This window comes from Pristis pectinata, chromosome 1 (assembly GCF_009764475.1).
Source record: "Pristis pectinata isolate sPriPec2 chromosome 1, sPriPec2.1.pri, whole genome shotgun sequence".
Taxonomy (NCBI): Eukaryota; Metazoa; Chordata; class Chondrichthyes; order Rhinopristiformes; family Pristidae; genus Pristis; species Pristis pectinata.
Window position 1 is genome coordinate 84,851,132 of NC_067405.1, and position 17,526 is coordinate 84,868,657.

General features: G+C 43.8%; 1 protein-coding gene across 3 annotated transcripts in view; it reads left to right on the forward strand.

Moving 5' to 3' along the window:
• oip5 (opa interacting protein 5) overlaps window positions 1-17,526 on the forward strand; it is a 34,312-nt gene that overhangs the window by 8,874 nt on the left and 7,912 nt on the right. The window contains exons 1-4 of one of the 3 annotated variants that reach the window (XM_052023478.1): window positions 2,507-2,637; window positions 6,023-6,158; window positions 9,015-9,081; window positions 17,004-17,126. In XM_052023478.1, the coding sequence (XP_051879438.1) occupies window positions 2,569-2,637; window positions 6,023-6,158; window positions 9,015-9,081; window positions 17,004-17,126 (395 nt within the window). In that variant the 5' untranslated portion in view covers window positions 2,507-2,568. Of the gene's footprint in view, window positions 1-2,506; window positions 2,638-3,231; window positions 3,359-6,022; window positions 6,159-9,014; window positions 9,082-17,003; window positions 17,127-17,526 lie in introns of those variants that run through there. The other 2 variants (XM_052023485.1, XM_052023494.1) reach the window with 2 other exon arrangements.

The following is a 17,526-nucleotide window of genomic DNA, read 5'->3' on the forward strand; positions in this document are numbered from 1 at the left end:
CTCGAACAGCTCCCCGATGACATCCACTTGTTGTTAGCTGACGCCGACTTCAGCAACCCCCGTGAGGTGGCCGCCCGGGCAGATGTCCTGTGGAGGGCCAAGCGCGAGAGCGGTTCGTCCGTCAGTCAAATCACCAGGCCGCGAGCCCAACGCCTGCCTCGCCCGGCCCCAGCAACTGAGCAGCCACGCCCCAGGAATGCAGACGACGACACGGGTGACCAGCTGTGCTTCTATCATCAGAGGTGGGGTGCGGAGGCCCGTCGATGCCGCCCACCCTGCAAGTTTCAGGGAAACGCCAGGGCCAGCCGCTGCTGATGGCTACGGCGGGTGGCCGCCGACAGAGCCTCCTCTTCGTTCAGGACAAGAAATCTGGACGGCATTTCCTCGTTGATACTGGAGCGGAGGTCAGTATTTTGTCCCCGACAGGCCGCGACACTTGTGACAGGCCACCAGGTCTTCTACTCAATGCCGCCAACGGTACAACGATACGGTCTTTCGGCACCCGTACGCTTCAATTACACTTTGGCGGCAGCCGTTTTACCTGGACCTTTACCCTTGCCACTGTCGCCCGACCACTCCTAGGAGCCGATTTCCTTCGGGCCCACAACCTGTTAGTCGACCTGCGAAGGAAGCGGTTAGTCCACTCTAGCACTCTCCGGACCTATCCCCTGGGAGAAATCAGCCCACCAGCCCCGCGCCTGGACTCCATTTCCCTTTCTGGCGACGATTTCGCCAAGCTCCTAGCCGAATTCCCATCGATTTTGGCACCTTCGTTTACAAATTCTAGGCCCACACACGGGGTACGATACCACATCATTACCACAGGGCCACCCCTTCATGCCCGAGCACGACGATTACCTCCAGACAAGCTCCGCCTGGCAAAGGAAGAGTTCCGTCACATGGAGGAGCTGGGGATTGTTCGCAGGTCAGACAGCCCCTGGGCCTCCCCCCTGCACATGGTCCCCAAAGCCACCGGAGGGTGGAGGCCCTGCGGCGACTACCGCAGGCTGAATGACGCCACCATCCCGGACCGCTATCCCATCCCTCACATCCAGGACTTCGCAGCGAACTTACACGGGGCCTGCATCTTTTCCAAAGTGGACCTCGTTAGGGGATACCACCAAATCCCGGTCCATCCGGATGACATCCCCAAAACTGCGATTATCAGCCCATTCGGCCTGTTCGAATTCCTTCGGATGCCGTTCGGCCTTAAGAACGCCGCGCAGACCTTCCAGCGGCTGATGGATGCGGTAGGCCGAGACCTGGACTTCGTGTTCATTTACTTGGACGACATACTGATCGCCAGCCATAACCGCCAGGAACACCTTTCCCACCTCCGCCAGCTGTATTCCCGCCTCTGCGATTTCGGCCTCACGATCAACCCGTCCAAGTGCCAATTCGGACTTGACTCTATCGATTTCCTCGGCCACAAAATCACCAGCGACGGGGCAACACCCCTACCCGCCAAGGTGGATGCTATCCGCCATTTTGCCCGCCCCGACACAGTCAAAGGCCTACAGGAATTCCTTGGGATGGTCAACTTTTACCATCGTTTCATCTCTGCAACAGCCTGTCGAGGTTGCCGCGACGCAGAGGCCGCCCCCCTAAGCGGCAGCTGGCACAGCCCACGGACCTTGGGGACTGTATCGCCGGTTCTGGGGGGGGGGTTGTGTGGTGACTCACCGTCTAGTTGGGCGAACCGGCTCGGCAGTCGGGTCGCATGGCGTCGGAGCGACGAGGCCCAAGATAGCGGCGGGCCTCGTCTTTCCGAGCGACAGGGAGAACCCGCGCGCGGGAAAGTCCTTGATGAGGTAGGGACTTACGTCATTGCCGGTTGTTTTCGGCGGGAACATTCTCCCTTAAAGGGCCCGCGCAAGGCGGGAAAATAAACCAGTTCTGTTTGGCAATCCTCCAAGTAGAGTCTTGTTTTATTCCACGGTAGCAACCGCTACAGCATCTGGTTTACCAGGCAATGTTTGTTGTACTCCCTTTCCACTCATAAGGGGCTCTTGTACTCCCTTTCCACTCTTGTGACTCAGTGGGTCCCCGCGTCCTGCGATGTTTAAAATAGAGGAGATGCTCTGTGATGACGCCTGGAAAGGAACATTTCAGTTAGGAGAGCCTGAATAGACTGGGTTTGTTTTCCCAAAAGTGAAGGAGGCTGAGGGGGAACCTCGTGTAAATTTATTTACAGCGTGGTAACAGGTAAAAAAGATGAGGACAGAATCCTTTTCCCATGGTAGGGGTATCAAATAAAGGGCATAGGTTCAAGGTGAGAGGGAGGAGTTTTAAAGGGAATTTGAGGAGAAGTTTTATTTTAGTGGTTGAGTGAGCTGCTGGAAGAGGTAGTGGACTCGGAGACAATCACCAGAGGCATTTGGACAGGCCAAGGCATTGAAAGGATGGTAGTAGGGTCACCCATCACATTATAAAGCGAGCACTGATACCGTTTCACCGAATTTGGTAAATTCACAATAAAACTGACAAAGTGGCGTCGCTTAGCTCCCGGAAGGCCGCGCCTTGGAATGATGCGCATGCGCGGAGGGAGGGAAACAATGGAGCCGGGTCATGTGGGCCGCGGGTGGTTTTTTTGAATGGTGCGGCGGCGGGAGCGCGGTAACGGCTGTTGGCGGTGAGGTGAGTGGGGTAAAGAAGTCCCTGCCCTGAGGGAGTATCGGGCTGGTGCCCTGGCCCCCTGTTTGTATCGTCAGAGTAAATGCGGATATCAGTGCGAAGGTCGGAGTGGGAGATCCGGGTGGTGGGTGTTTGTTGGGAGTAGGCAGTCAGTCAGGGTGCCGTGGTGGGGTAAGAGGAGAGCCGGAGGCTGCCCTGCTGAGGTGGCCCTCTCTGAGGGGGCTCGGTGCGGGCTTGACCTGATAGTGGGAGGGTGGCTCTGTGCTGTGAAGTTAAACTATCACTTTGTGCTCGTGTTACAGCTGTACAAAACTTTGCTGAGCCTGCACTTGGAGTGTTGTGTACAGTTCAGGTCGCCCAGCTATAGGAAGGGTGCAGAAATGATTCACGAGGATGTTACTGGAAGGCTTGAGTTATAAGGAGAGGCGGGATGGGCGGTGTCATTTTCCCTGGAGCGAAGGAGGCTGAGGGGCGACCTTGGAGAAGTGTATAAGATCATGAAGGATGGTCAGTCTTTTTCCCAGGATAGGGAAGTCTAAAACTAGAGGGGAGAAATTTAAAGGGGACCTGAGGGGAATGTTTTTCACACAGATGGTGTTCTGTACATGGAATGAGCTGCCGGAGGAAGTATTACATGTAGGTATAATTACAATGTTTAGAAGACATTTGGACACGTGTAGGAAAGGTTTGATGGGCCAAATGCAAGCAAATGAAACTAGCTCAGGTAGGCAACTTGGTCAGCATAGATGGGTTGGGCTGAAGGGCTTGTTTCTCTATGTATGACTCTATGATGGTGATGAAAGCCTTTGAGCAGCAGAGTAACTGTTTTGTATATATTTTTAAATGTATAGATTCATAAAATATACACAGGGAATACAATGCAATCATTCCTGTCTTTCATTATGTTAATTGTGCTGTCAAACCACTCATATTCCTGATGCAGGGTCTCAACCTAAAACATGAACCATCCCTCAGTCTCCACATATGCTGCTTGACCTGCTAAGTTCCTCAAGCAGTTTTTTTTTGCTTCAGGTTACAGCGTCTGCAGCCTCTTGTGTTTTCAATACATACTCTTACAATGCGTTAGTGCCACTCGTGTTCCCTCTTTAAACAATATACTTACCAGGTGTTTGAGAGGCTGTTACACAGGACCCAGCCTCTCTGTGTCCAATAGCCTTTGCTGTGGCTGCAAAATATACCCCTCAATACAGTCCTGTACCCTGGGGAATGTGCCAGTTAGCAACATTCTCTTGTGAAACATTTGCTAACACTGGAAGACCAACAGGTTTCAGGTACACCAACGTGTGTGTTTTCACCTAGTTGACGATGTGCTAGGAGTCCTTTGGGAGATTAAGCCCATTCTGTGCTTTGCAGCAGAGGTCTGGTCATAAGGGAAGAAGTGTTCTTGGAGGGTGATTTACCAGAATGTTTCCAGGGATGAAGGAACTTGGCCTCAGGTTAGGTTGGGGTTGTTCTCTTTGGAACAAAGGAGGTTGAGAGGAAATTTAATGGAGAGTCACAAGGTAATGATACCTTTTGATAAGTTAGGTGAAGAAAAACAATTCATGTTAATCATTTACAGCACAAAAACACAGGGGTAATTTACAGCGGCCAATTGAATTACCAACCCTCACTTCTTTGGATCTGGGTGTAGGAGGAAACCCACATGGTCACAGGGAGAAAAAGCAAACTCCACACAAACAGGATTTGAGGTCAGGATTGAACTTGGATCCCTGGGGCTGTAAGGCAGTAGCTGTCCAAGAACTAGAGGACACAGGTTTAAGGCTTTAGGCAACAGATTCAAGGGGAGATGAAGAATAATTTTTTTTTCAGTGAATGATAATCTTGCTGCCTATAAGGCTGTTGCAAATGGAAGCAATCAAAGATTTCTGAAGGAAATTGAGAGAAATAACCATGTAGTGGGAATGCGACTGACTGGGTTGCTCTACAGAGGGCCAGCATGGACTTGATAGGCTGAATGGACTCCTCAGTGACTTTAACTTGAATTGATTGAATGAAATGGCTGAGAACCTCCACTGAATACAGCAGTTATTTCAAGATAACCAGAAAAAGGTAACTTCCACCATGTTTACAGATTCAACAAAAAGCCTAGATGTTGTTCTTTCTCTTACAAACTTATTCACGTTCTTGAGCTTAGTGTTTGGATGCCATTTAAAAGCATTTGCATGAAGCCTCAACTCTAGGCATGTAGATGACTATTCACTGGGAACTTTGTTTATAGGAAATATTCTGCTGTTGGCAAGCACATCTTCATGCACTTTGTAATAAAACCTGGCATTCCTCTGAAAAGCTGTTGAAGATGTTAACAAAAATTACTAAGCATTTTAGGACAACAGTTGATGGAGTTAAGATGCAAAACAGCCGTAGTCTCATAAATGGCAGAAAGAGTGTTCAAGGATTGAATGTCCTGCTCCTATTATGTTTAGCAAACGAGGAGCATAGATAGCACTACACTTGTCCTGCATGGTTGTCCCACTGGCAAAACTGTTTGGCTGTTTTATTTTGATCTATTTGTCATTCCTGGCAAACCTGGAATATAGGAGTTGGCAAAATTCAGTTTAAAGTAAACAATCATATTTTTGTTGTTTGATTATGTAATACCCTTCAAGCTCTATAAAGGTTAATGCAAATTTTAGTTTTAGACTAGAATAAAGTGACATTATGTGATGAAGAAGCTGGAATATATTAGGTTTGTTTTCATGTGCGTGATCTAGAAGGAACTTTTAGGGCTACAATAATCTCTTGCAATGTAATTTGTGATTTAAAAGCAAAATTATACATATATATACACACAGATGACTCCCGTGCTATGGCCATTCAATTTACGGAAAATTTGCCCTTGCATAACTCACAAATTGCTACCCAAAAATTTGAGATACAGAATAAAATTTATTCTCCTGGAATTTGTAAATCTTTTTTTAACTCATTTCTTGATATATGCACAGATGACACAATTTGATGTTACAGAAAATTGTGATACGGACTGTTTTCTTGGAATGCAACTTCCCCCTTTACCGCCCCCCACCGCCCTGAATATGTATTATCCCAAATCACACTACTAAGACTAGAAGGAGATCTGTGTCAAACATTGATGAATTTGTAACAGCTTGTTGGAAACTTACTGCATGCAGTATGTGCTTGAGGCTTCCTGTGTATCATATCCCAATATGTAACATGCAAATCAGTTTTATTGTCCTGGCAAAATCAAAAATTTAAAGCAGAGGTGGCAGCTACTTGCCTTGCATCTATGCTAGGTAATAAGAAGCTCTTTATGTTCTGAATAATTAACAAAATTGTTTACTTTGCACATCTGAGTTATAATGCCTGTTCTGATCATTCTTCCTGTCTTTCCATAAATCCTTTCTAGATGGATAAGGTGGTGATTGGATCCCTGAAAGTGAAGGACTGTGTGATATTCCAATGCAAGAAGTGCCACACTGTATTGGGAGATTCTCTGCAGTGCTGTGGTTCCAACACAACGCTCAATGTGCTGATGTGTTTAAGTAAGGTTTGGGTGCTGTATTGTGGAAGGTGATTTCCAGCTTTGTTGCAATCTTGCCTTGGGTGTTGAGTGACTGCTAGGCTTAAGAGTATCTGGCTATCAAATATTGTTTCTTCACTTCAACTGCCACACATTTCTGGGATTTAGCGCCACTTAGTAGGTGGTAATTGACTTTCTGGGAGATTTAAGGGTATGGGGGAGGTGCGTGAACACAAGTGCAGAAATTCTTTGTGAAATATATTTGTTCCACATTGACATCTATTTGTTTCCTCATGGTCTTCCCCTTATCTGTATGTATTATATGTGCATAGATGATCTTTATAGTTTGATAGCATTGAATATTCCTGGGTCCGGCGAGGAGTTTGGTTTGTTACATGAGGAGAGATTAAATATATATGGACAATACTCAAGTTTAGATAAATGAGAAGTGATTTCACTGAAATATAGGAAGTTCTTACAGGGCTAGATGTAGTAGATGTGGGATGATGTGTCCCCTAGCTGAACCATCCAGAACCACAGGGGCTAGCTATTCCAGACAAATAAGAAGAAATTTCTCTACCTAGAAAGTAGTGAATCTTTGGAATTCAGTTCCTGATCAAATTCAAGACAGATCAATAGATTTTTAGATATTGAGGAAATCAAGGTGGAGAGGGGTTAGGGCAAGAAAGTGGCACTGAGGTTAAAAAAAAATCTTATTGAATGACAGAGCAAGTACAGGGGGCAGAATGGATTAATTCTTCAATTTCTTATTTTTTTTAATAAGTGATAACCCTGCTGTCTATAAGTGGCAATTGCATCGAGTGGTATTGGTATATGTCAACCTGTTCCTTCCCTTGATTCTTAATCAGGACATGATATCTGAAAATAATGACTATCTTAAATATCAGCACTGAATTAGCTTTCAGCTAAACAATATTTGGATCATTCTCTCCTTGATTAGTGTCGAGAGCAGCTGTGAGATTAGTATAAAAAATTTTAGGATACAATACAAATAGTTTGAAATATGATGTAGCTGTCATCTTATTCATCCCTGATCTGAAGGAACTGCCTCGCTCACACTCCAGTTCTTTGTGTTCTGAGGATCCTTATGAGGTCAATGTGAGATCTGCAGACAGGTGTTCTTAATGTGACGGGATAGTTTGGGAGCTGGTTCTTTCTCCATAGCCCTGCACATTATTCTCTAAGTGCTGATCTTATTCCCTTTTTGGAAACCTTGACTGATTCCTTTCCACCATCCCTACATACAGTGAGTTTCAGATAGTAAATGTTGCCTTTTTTTTAAAGGGTGTTTTTTCTTCCCATCTCTTGTATTGCTGTGAAGCTGACCAGAAGGTAACCAAACTGAACAAAATTGTGCTACCTGGTCTTTGAGCAATCTGCTAATGAGAATATCTATATCAACCAGAAATGATTTTGTATGCCTCTATCAAATCTCCTCAACTTTGTTTTCAGAGAATAAACCCAGCATATTCATTTCTAATCTTATAGCTGAAAATCCTTCATCCCTAGAACCACTACAGTAAATGTTTTCTGCATCCTTTCTATGGCCTCCATCCTTGATGTGTAGCAACCAGAATTGAACAAAACACTCCTGTTCTGGCCTAAGCAATGTTTATACAGATGCTACATAACTTCCGTGCCTTTGTAGTCTGCCTTTATTTTTCAATCCCAATATCTCTCATGATTTCCTAACCACACTCAACGTATGCTGCCACTTTCAAGGAATTTTGCACATCCAGGTTCCTCTGTTTCTGCATATACTTTAGGGCCATGTATTGGCTCTCCTGTTTTTTTTCTCTGCTAAAATATATCTCTTCACGTTTCTCTGATGACTTCATCCATGTCCTCTTGTAGTCTATTGCTATCTTCCTCACTTTATAATACTTTAAAGCTCCATATCAACCATCAAATTTGGAAATGCTTCCCTGCACACCAATGTCTGACATTAACATATATCATTGTAAAAATAATGGTCCCTGCTTATTTCCCAAGAGTACATCACTGTCTCAAATACTTTAATGTAAACAAAGCACATAACACTACTATTGGCTTTCTACCTTTAAGCCAGTTTCCTGTTTTCATCCAGTTACTAGCCCTTTGATTCCATGGATCTCAACTTTGCTAACCATGCTTTTGTATGCAACTTTTTTTATGCCTTCTGAAAATCTATATTAGCAACGTTTCATTCTTCATCAGTTTTTGTTACAGCATCAAAAAGTTCAGTCAGGTGAGTCAAATAGGAGTTTCTTTTAACTAATCCACATTGGTCTTTTTTGATTAACTCAAACTTCCCAAATAACTATTTAAAATTTTACCTGCCTGTTGTTTCTAAAGGATTTCCACAACTGAGTAAATTGACTAGCCCGTAGTTGTTGGGCATGACTTTACTTCCTTTTGTTGAATGATTTTGATTGCTATTGTCCAATCTTCCGTGTGTCTGGGGATGATTCGAGCATTATGACACCCTGTCTAATGTCCATCTCCACTTCTCTCATAACCAAGGATACCTCATCCTTTCTAGCTGAGTTTTTACTTTAAGCATAGCCAACCTTTCAAGTATCTCTTCCTAACATTGGTCTCTATTCCACTGTAACGGTTTCTATTAGTTTAAGCTTTGAATAGAGACATGGTCTTTGTTTACCACAAATAATAACATTCTGCCTCTTTACGGGGATTATTTCTTAAATACTGTGCAGAACCCCAGATAGCCATTCCTGAGCATATGAGCACATCATAATCCCAGGGATTTCCTTCCCATCAACTGCAATTGATTACTTTTGAATGCTTCTAATAGAAATAATTTTTCAGTTAGAGGTCCCAAATTAATCAAAAATAATTTTTGCTCTCTTGCTTTCAGGGGTGACTGAGAATGTGACATTGGATCCTACTATTTTAATAGGATGTGGAGGGCCCCTGTCTGAATGGTGAGTGCATAAGGCCTTGCTGTAGACATATTAACTTTCAGAATGTGTTCAATCCTTGTGATTCTCCAAATTCTGTTCCTGTTAGTTTTCTAATGGTGGAGTCGACCTGTTTTCATGGTTCAAATAGTGTTTTTATTTCCTTATTAGAATTACAAGAGTCTGGATTTTGCATAATTGGGAGCCAATGTCATTTTCTATAAATTTCTGGGCTCTGGAGAAAGAGTGGGGAACAGAGGTTTTCCCTACTTGCAATGGGATTCATTTCTAAGGGATAGAATTTAAAAATGGGAGAAGTTATGCTAAATATAACAAACCTTGGTTAGACAGCACTTGAATGTGCTGTATTCTTATCTCCATATTAAAGAAACATATGAACATGTTAGAGAAGCTGCAAAGAGAGATGATTTTAGTACTGTGAGGTTAAACTTCAAGGGTGACCAGATAGAGCTGCAAGGTTGTGAAGGGGTTTTGTAGGGATGATATCAAGAAAATCTTCCCACTTTCTAGGGAATCCAGAACTAGAGATCATTGATACCAGATGGTCACAAATTAATCTAATTGGAATTTAAATAAATTCTTTACTTGATAATAAAATATTATCAAGGCAGGCACGGTAGTGCAGCAGTTAGCGTAACGCTATTACAGCGCCAGGGACCCGGGTTCAATTCTGGCCGCTGTCTTTAAGGAGTTTGTACGTTCTCCCTGTGACTGTGTGGGTTTCCTCTGGGTGCTCTGGTTTTCTCCCACATTCCAAAGATATATGGGTTAGGAAGCTGTGGGCATGCTATGTTGGTGCTGGAAGCGTGGCGATACTTGCAGGCTACCCCCAAAACATTCTAAACAAAAGATGTATTTCACTGTGTGTTTCAATGTACATGTGACAAATAAAGAAATCTTATCTTGTAGAATATGGAATTTGCTTTTACGTGGAATAGTTGAGGCAGGAGCACAGTTGTATTTATAGAGAGATCAGATCTACTCAAAGAGAAAGGAATGGAAGAATTTGCAGGGAAGGACAAAGTCTATATGAGCAGTAGTGATTGGGGACTCAATAGTCAGGACAGACAGGTGTTTCTGTAGCTGAGAGCAAGACTGTGGGATAGTGTGTTGCCTCCCTGCTGCCAGGGTCAAGGATGTCTCTGAGTGGGCACAGGACATGAAAGGGGAGAATGAGTAGCCAGAGGTCATTGTCCATATTGATACTAATGACAAGTAAAAAGAGAGATGGGATCCTGCAAAGGGAATTGAGGGAGTTAGGTAGAAAGTTGAAAAGCAGGACCTCTAGGGTTGTAATCTCAGGATTACTCTCTGTGCCACGTGTTTGTGAGTATAGAAATGGGAAGATAGGACAGATAAATGCATGGCTAAAGAGCTGGTGCAAGAAAGGGGGCTTCAGGTTTTTAGATCATTACCATCTCTTCTGGGCTTGGGTGGCATACACAAGAAGAACAGGTTACACCTGAATTGGAGGGGTCTAATATCTTTGCTGGGAGGTTTAAAGTAGTGAGGTGGGTGGGGTGGAACCCAGAGTGACAGTGCAGCAAGTAGAAAGGCTGACTCGTATGTCGTAAATAGGACAGGCAGGTTCAGTGGGAAGAGTAGGCAGAGACAGGAAAAGAAGCACAAGAGGGCCAGCAGGCTTAACTGCATTTACTTTAATGCAAGGAACTTGAGGTAAATCAGATGACCTGAGAGGATGGATCAGCCCATGAGGTTATGATATTAGAATCACAGAACATAGAAAAACTACAGCACAATTCAGGCACTTGAGCCCACAAAGCTGTGCTGAACATGTCCCTACCCTAGAAATTACTAGGCTTACCCATAGCCTTCTATTTTTCTCAGCTCCATGTACTTATCCAACAGTCTCTTAAAAGACCCTATCGTATCCGCCTCCACCACCACTGCCGGCAGCCCATTCCACGCACCCACCACTCTCTGAGTAAAAAAAAACTTACCCCTGACATCTCCTCTATACTTACTCCCCAGCACCTTAAACATATGTCCTCTTGTGGCCACCATTTCAGCCCTGGGGAAAAGCCTCTGACTATCTACCCGATCAATACCTCTTATCATCTTATACCCCTCTATCAGGTCCCCCCTCATCCTCCGTCACTCCAAGGAGAAAAGGCCGAGTTCCCTCAACCTGCTTTCATAAGGCATGCTCCGCATTCCAGGCAGCATCCTTGTAAATCTCCTCTGCACCCTTTCTATGGCTTCTACATCCTTCCTGTAGTGAGGTGACCAGAACTGAGCACAGTACTCCAAGTGGGGTCTGACCAGGGACCTATATAGCTGCAACAATACCTCACGGCTCCTAAATTCAATTCCCCAACTGATGAAGGACAATACACCATATGCCTCGTAACCACAGAGTCAACCTGCGCAACCGCTTTGAGCGTCCTATGGACTCAGACCCCAAGATCCCTCTGATCCTCCACACTGCCAAGAGTCCTACCATTAATACTATATTCTGCCATCATATTTGACCTACCAAAATGAACCACTTCACACTTATCTGTGTTGAACTGCATCTGCCACTTCTCAGCCCAACTTTGCATCCTATCTATGTCCCTCTGTAACCTCTGACAGCCCTCCAAACTATCCACAACACCCCTAACCTTTGTGTCATCTGCAAATTTACTAACCCACCCCTCCACTTCCTCATCCAGGTCATTTATAAAAATCACAAAGAGCAAGGGTCCCAGTACAGATCCCTGAGGTACACCACTGGTCACTGACCTCCACGCAGAATACGACCCTTCAACCACCACTGTTTGCCTTCTGTGGGCCAGCCAGTTCTGGATCCACACTGCAATGTCCCCTTGGATCCCATGTCTCCTCACCTTCTCCATAAGCCTTGCATGGGGTACCTCATCAAACGCCTTGCTGAAATCCATATACACTACATCTACTGCTCTCCATCCATGTGTTTAGTCGCATCCTCAAGAAATTCGATCAGGCTTGTAAGGCAGGACCTGCCCTTGACAAAGCCATGCTGACTATTCCTAATCATACCTCTCCAAATGTTCATAAATCCTGCCTCTCAGGATCTTCTCCATTAGCTTACCAACCACTGAGGTAAGACTCATGGTCTATAATTCCCTGGGCTATCCCTACTCCTTTTCTTGAATAAGGGAACAACATCTGCAACCCTCCAATCTTCCGGAACCTCTCCCGTCTCCATCGACGATGCAAAGATCATCGTCAGAGGCTCCGCAATCTCTTCCCTCGCCTCCCACAGCAGCCTGGGGTACATCTCATCCGGTCCCGGCAACTTATCCAACTTGATGCTTTCCAAAAGTTTCAGCACCTCCTCTTTCCTAATATCTACATGCTCAAGCTTTTCAACCTGCTGCAAGTCCCCACTACAATCCCCCAGATCTTTTTCTGCAGTGAATACTGATGTAAAGTATTCATTAAGTACCTCTGCTATTTCTTCTGGATCCATACACACCTTCCCACTGCTACACTTGATAGGCCCTATTCTTTCGCATCTTATCCTCTTGCTCTTCACATACTTGTAGAATGCCTTGGGGTTTTCCACAGCCGTGACACTATCTCTGATCAACAGTGCCACTCCCCCACCTCTTTTGCCTGCCTCCCTCCCTGTCCTTTCTGAAACATCTAAAACCCGGCACTTGAAGCAACCATTCTAGTTCCTAAGCCATCCAAGTCTCCGTAATGGCCACCATATCATAGCTCCAAGTATTGATCCAAGCTCTAAGCTCATCCGCCTTATTCACAATACTCCTTGCGTTAAGATGGACACATCTCAAACCTGTCTGAGCACATCCCTCCCCTATCACCTATAAAGGGGATTATTGTTGTAATCTTGGAAACATGGTAAGAGAAGGGAAGGAATGGTAGGTCAGTGTTCTGTGGTATAGAAATTTCAGGCGGGGTGCAAAAGAGGAAGGGATGTTGCACTGCTGATCAGGGAGAGTATTTACAGCAGTACTTCCAGAGGGATCAGCCAATTAGGTTATATGGGAAAAACTTATTCATAAGAAAAGGGCATTCACTTTGGTATTATGCTATTAGGCCTCCCAGTGGTCAGCAGGAATTAGATGAACCGATAAATAGGTAGATTGCAGAAGGGCGTAAAAGCAATGGTGTTGTAGTAACAGTGGATTTTAATTTTCTCAATATTGACTGGCATTGCCTTAGTGCAAGGGGCTTAGATGGGGAGAAATCTGTAAAATGCACTCAAGAAGGTTTCCTAAAACAGTATGTAGAGCCCTACTAGGGAGGGGGTTGTACTTGACCTTATCTTAGGGAATGAGATCAAGCAAGTGATTGAAGTGTCTGTGGAGGAAACATTTGGGAACAGTGACCATAGTTTGGTAAGTTTTAAGGTAGTAATGGAAAAAGATATAGTTGGTATTTGAGTTTGGGGCCCTAAACGGGGAAAAGCTGGTTTTCAGTAATGGAAGACACAACCTGGGAGAGGTAGATTGGGAGCAGCTGCTGGGTGGTGGGGGGAGGGGGGGAGGCGGTGGGGTGAAGGGCAAACGACAACTGATGTGGGAGGTGTTTAAAAGTGAGATAGTAAGAGCTCAGAGCCAGCATGTCCCCGTAAGGGTAAAAGGCAAAGATGGTAAGTTTAAGGAACCCTGGTTAACAAAGAATATTGAAGGTTTAATCAGGAAGAAGGAAGTGTATGTCAGGCATAGGAAATTGTTATCAAGTAACTCGCTTGAGGTTTATAGGGGATATAGGAGAAAACAAAGAAGGCAATACCCTTGGCAAATGGAATTAAGAATTCTAAAACATTTTTTAAGTATATTAGAAGCAAGAGTGTAGCTAACGAAGATATAGGTTCCCTTTAGGACCATAGGGGTAATCTATGCAAGGGGATAAGAGCATGATCCTAAATGAATACTTCCCATCCGTATTCACCAGGGAGAAGGAGGTGGAGGCTGGAGAGAAGGGAGGGGTGAACTGATATTCTGAAGTATATCTGTCAGGAAGGAGGAATTGCTGGAAATATTGGAGCACTTTAGGGTAGATGATTCCCCAGGGCTGGACAGGATCTATCCCATGATGCTAATGAAAGTAAGGAAGAAGATTGCTGGGGGGGGGGGGGGGGGGGGGTGGGGGGGGGCGCGGCGGTTACAGAGATTTTTGTATTTTGTTAGCCTTGGGTGAGGTACCAGAAGATTGAGAATAGCTAATGTTTGTTCAAAAAAGGATAAGCTTCAAAGCTACAGACCGATGAGCCTTCTATCAGTGGTAGGGAAGTTGTTGAAGATTTATGTTCGCTTGGTAAGGCAGAGACTGATTAGGAGGAATTAGCATGGCTTTGTGATATGGTAGATGTTTGTTTGGACTTTAGTGAGGATTTTGACAAGGTCCTACCTAGTAGAGAGGTCCAGGTTAAGACACAAGGGATCCAAGGTGTGTTGGTAGATTGGGTCCAAAATTAGCTTTGTGATAGGAGGCAGAAGGTAGTGGCAGATGGGTGTTTTTCTGACTGGAAATCTGTAACAAGTGGTTTATTGGAGGGATTGATGCTGGGACCTTTATTGTTTGTAATTATTTACAAATGACTTCAATGAGAATCTAGGGGGTATGATTCGTAAGTTTGCAGATGACACAAAAATTGGTGGAGTTATAGATAGCAAGAAAGTTGTTTCAGGATACAGGGGGCATATTTCAAATGGAAAGTTGGGTGGAGTGGTGGCAGACGGAATTTAATTCAGGCAAGTGTGAGGTAATGCAGTCTGGGTAGACAAATTCTGGTTGGACATGTAGAGTAAATGGTAGGGACCTTAAGAGTGTAGTGTACAGAGAGACCTTGGGGTGGATAGGGTAGTGAAAAGGGCATTTGTTTTGCTTGTCTTCATAGGCTGAGGCATTGAGTATAACACGTAGGATATCATATTGCTGTTGTACAAAACATTGGTTAGACCGCACTTGGAGTATTGTATACAGCTCTGGTCGCTACACTACATGAAGTAGCATAGAGACAGTGCAGAAGAGATTCACCAGGATGTTGCCTGGAATGGATGGCTGTAATTTTGAGGAGAGATTGGATAGGTTGTGTTTATTCTCACTGGAACATGGGAGGCTGCGGGGTGATTTCATAAAGGTCTATAAAATTATGAGCTGTGTAGATAGAATAGATAGTCAGAATCATTTTTCCCAGGAAAAGGAAGTCTAGAACTAGAGGGCACGGGTTTAAGTTGGGAGGGGAGAAATGTAAAGGAGATCTGAGGGGTAAGTTTTTCCACACAGAGGGTGATGGATCTCTGGAATGAGTACCCAGAGGAGGTGATATAGGCAGATACAATTATGCATTTAAAAGGCATTTGGACAGGTAATTGGATAGGAAGGGCGTAAAGGGATACAGGTTTAATGCAGGCAAATGGGATTAGCATAGGTGGGTATCTCAGTCAGCATGGACAAAGTCGGCCATAAGGGCCCAGTTTCTGTGCTATACGTTTCTATGATACTAATATGCTGATAGGATTAAATGAAATGGGATGAGTGTAGGCATGTAGAAAGTGGACATTGGCATAGTCCAGTTGAGTTTAGCTTATTTCATTATTGTAGATATGATGTAAATTGGAATTTGCCCAGGAGTTTGACCAAAAACATAGGAAAAATCTAAAGGAAGGATAGAAGTAAAGCATGTAACAATTCTGAACAGGTATTCAGGCAGAGGGAAAAATCTTTTTAAAAAGAATGGGTAGATGCTATAAGTCTAGTAGTTCTTAATGAGTCTAGGGATACAGTTTGGCATGCTGACTCGAAAGAGAATTAGTGAATTTTTAAGAGGTGCTCACTAGATTAGAAACAGACGGTTTTTTCACTCACCAAAGTCAAAGGCTCATCGGCATTTCCTTTATTGGTAGAATTAAGGAACTAAAAAGTAAAATTAAATTTGAAAATCCCTCCTTATAGCTTCAGAAGGTGAAATTGTGCCTGAACAAATTTCTCTTTCAAGGCGCGATATCCCAAATAGTTGCCAGAAAGATTAAGCCTAATGTTCTTTGCTTCTAAAATGCCTTAAATGCACAGTAGGTTGCAAACACATTCAATTCAGTGGAAATCTGGGTGAAACTTTCAAGCAGATAATGGATTGACTGAGGAAGGAACAGGAACCAGGTAGAAAAATGATGAGATAGGGAAATGTACTGAAGTGTACCCAAACAACAGAACTAGGTGTTTTAGGGCTTCCAGTCTTTTATAAACAACTTGGATATAAAATAAATGCAAGTTAGTCAAATTCAGATGCCAAATAGTGAAGAGTGAACAGGGTGAAATATAGCAGTCAAGGAAAATAGTTAAAACAAGTTGGTTTGAATTGTGACAAATGAATTTCGGCCAACTGCTTTGGATTATGACAGGTGTCTGTGACTGCTGTCAAGGGAGACAAGGTAGAATATTTACTGGGTCCAGTTATTGTAGAATTATGCTATGTTACTTTCGATAGTGTTTAAATTTGAAGTCACTTTGCCAAAGCTGTATGAGAGAACAGAAGTGTGTGTATGGTTGGAATTGAGAGTGATGTATGTGTTATTAGAGGGTTATTACTGCATGTAGAATCGGATGTGATGTGCTAAGGCAACTGGACTATTGGGAAATGTTGAAAGATTTTGAAGGAGTGGAATTGCTCAGAGACTTCTAACTATTGAAGTAGCTTGGGTCAGCTTCCATAATCTGACATGTCAAGGAAAATGTGAAAATGGGGGAAGAAACTGAATTTCTAATTGGTATTTGTTTCAGAATTACACTCATTGCTGTCATTATATCTACACAATTTTCTAATGTTAAAGATTGTTTGAAATAAAATAGAAACATTATGGGTTGTGGTTGGAATGTACTGGAATGAGAATTCAAAACTAGGATGTCTACTAATCAATGAGTTGTTAGTGTTTTCTTTCCACTCCTATGTAAAGTTTTTTTGTTTGTAGTCTTTACAAGCCCTTGTACTGCAGCTTCTGTAGAGCCAATGTGGGTGTTGTTCCTTTCTCTACAACGGATATGTTGTCTCACCTGCGTGGACTGTACTGTTTGGACAAAGAAATGTTGCACTGGTGAGTAGAGAACAGCAGGATTGCCTGAGGTCCTTATATAGTTTTATACATCAATGTGTGTACATCAATGGTCCCTTTTTGCTAATCTTTAGGATCTGGGTTCAAATGCAGTCCAGAATAACCACACAGATCTTATCTGCAATGTTTGAACATTGAAAAGCTTCTTTCCGATAGCACGCATACCTGGATTTGATGGAGTAGAGGTAAAATATGGATTGTGAGCAGGAATGATAAACAGGAGTTGATTCATGGAACAGCAGTGATCTTATGAAATCGTGGAACTGGCTTGGGGGAAGGGTTAAATTGCCACCCCTGTTCATGTGATGTTGCATCAAATACTGTGCAGATACTCTTCACGTCATTAGCTTTCCCCATCAAGAAAAACTTAAGTACTTTTAAT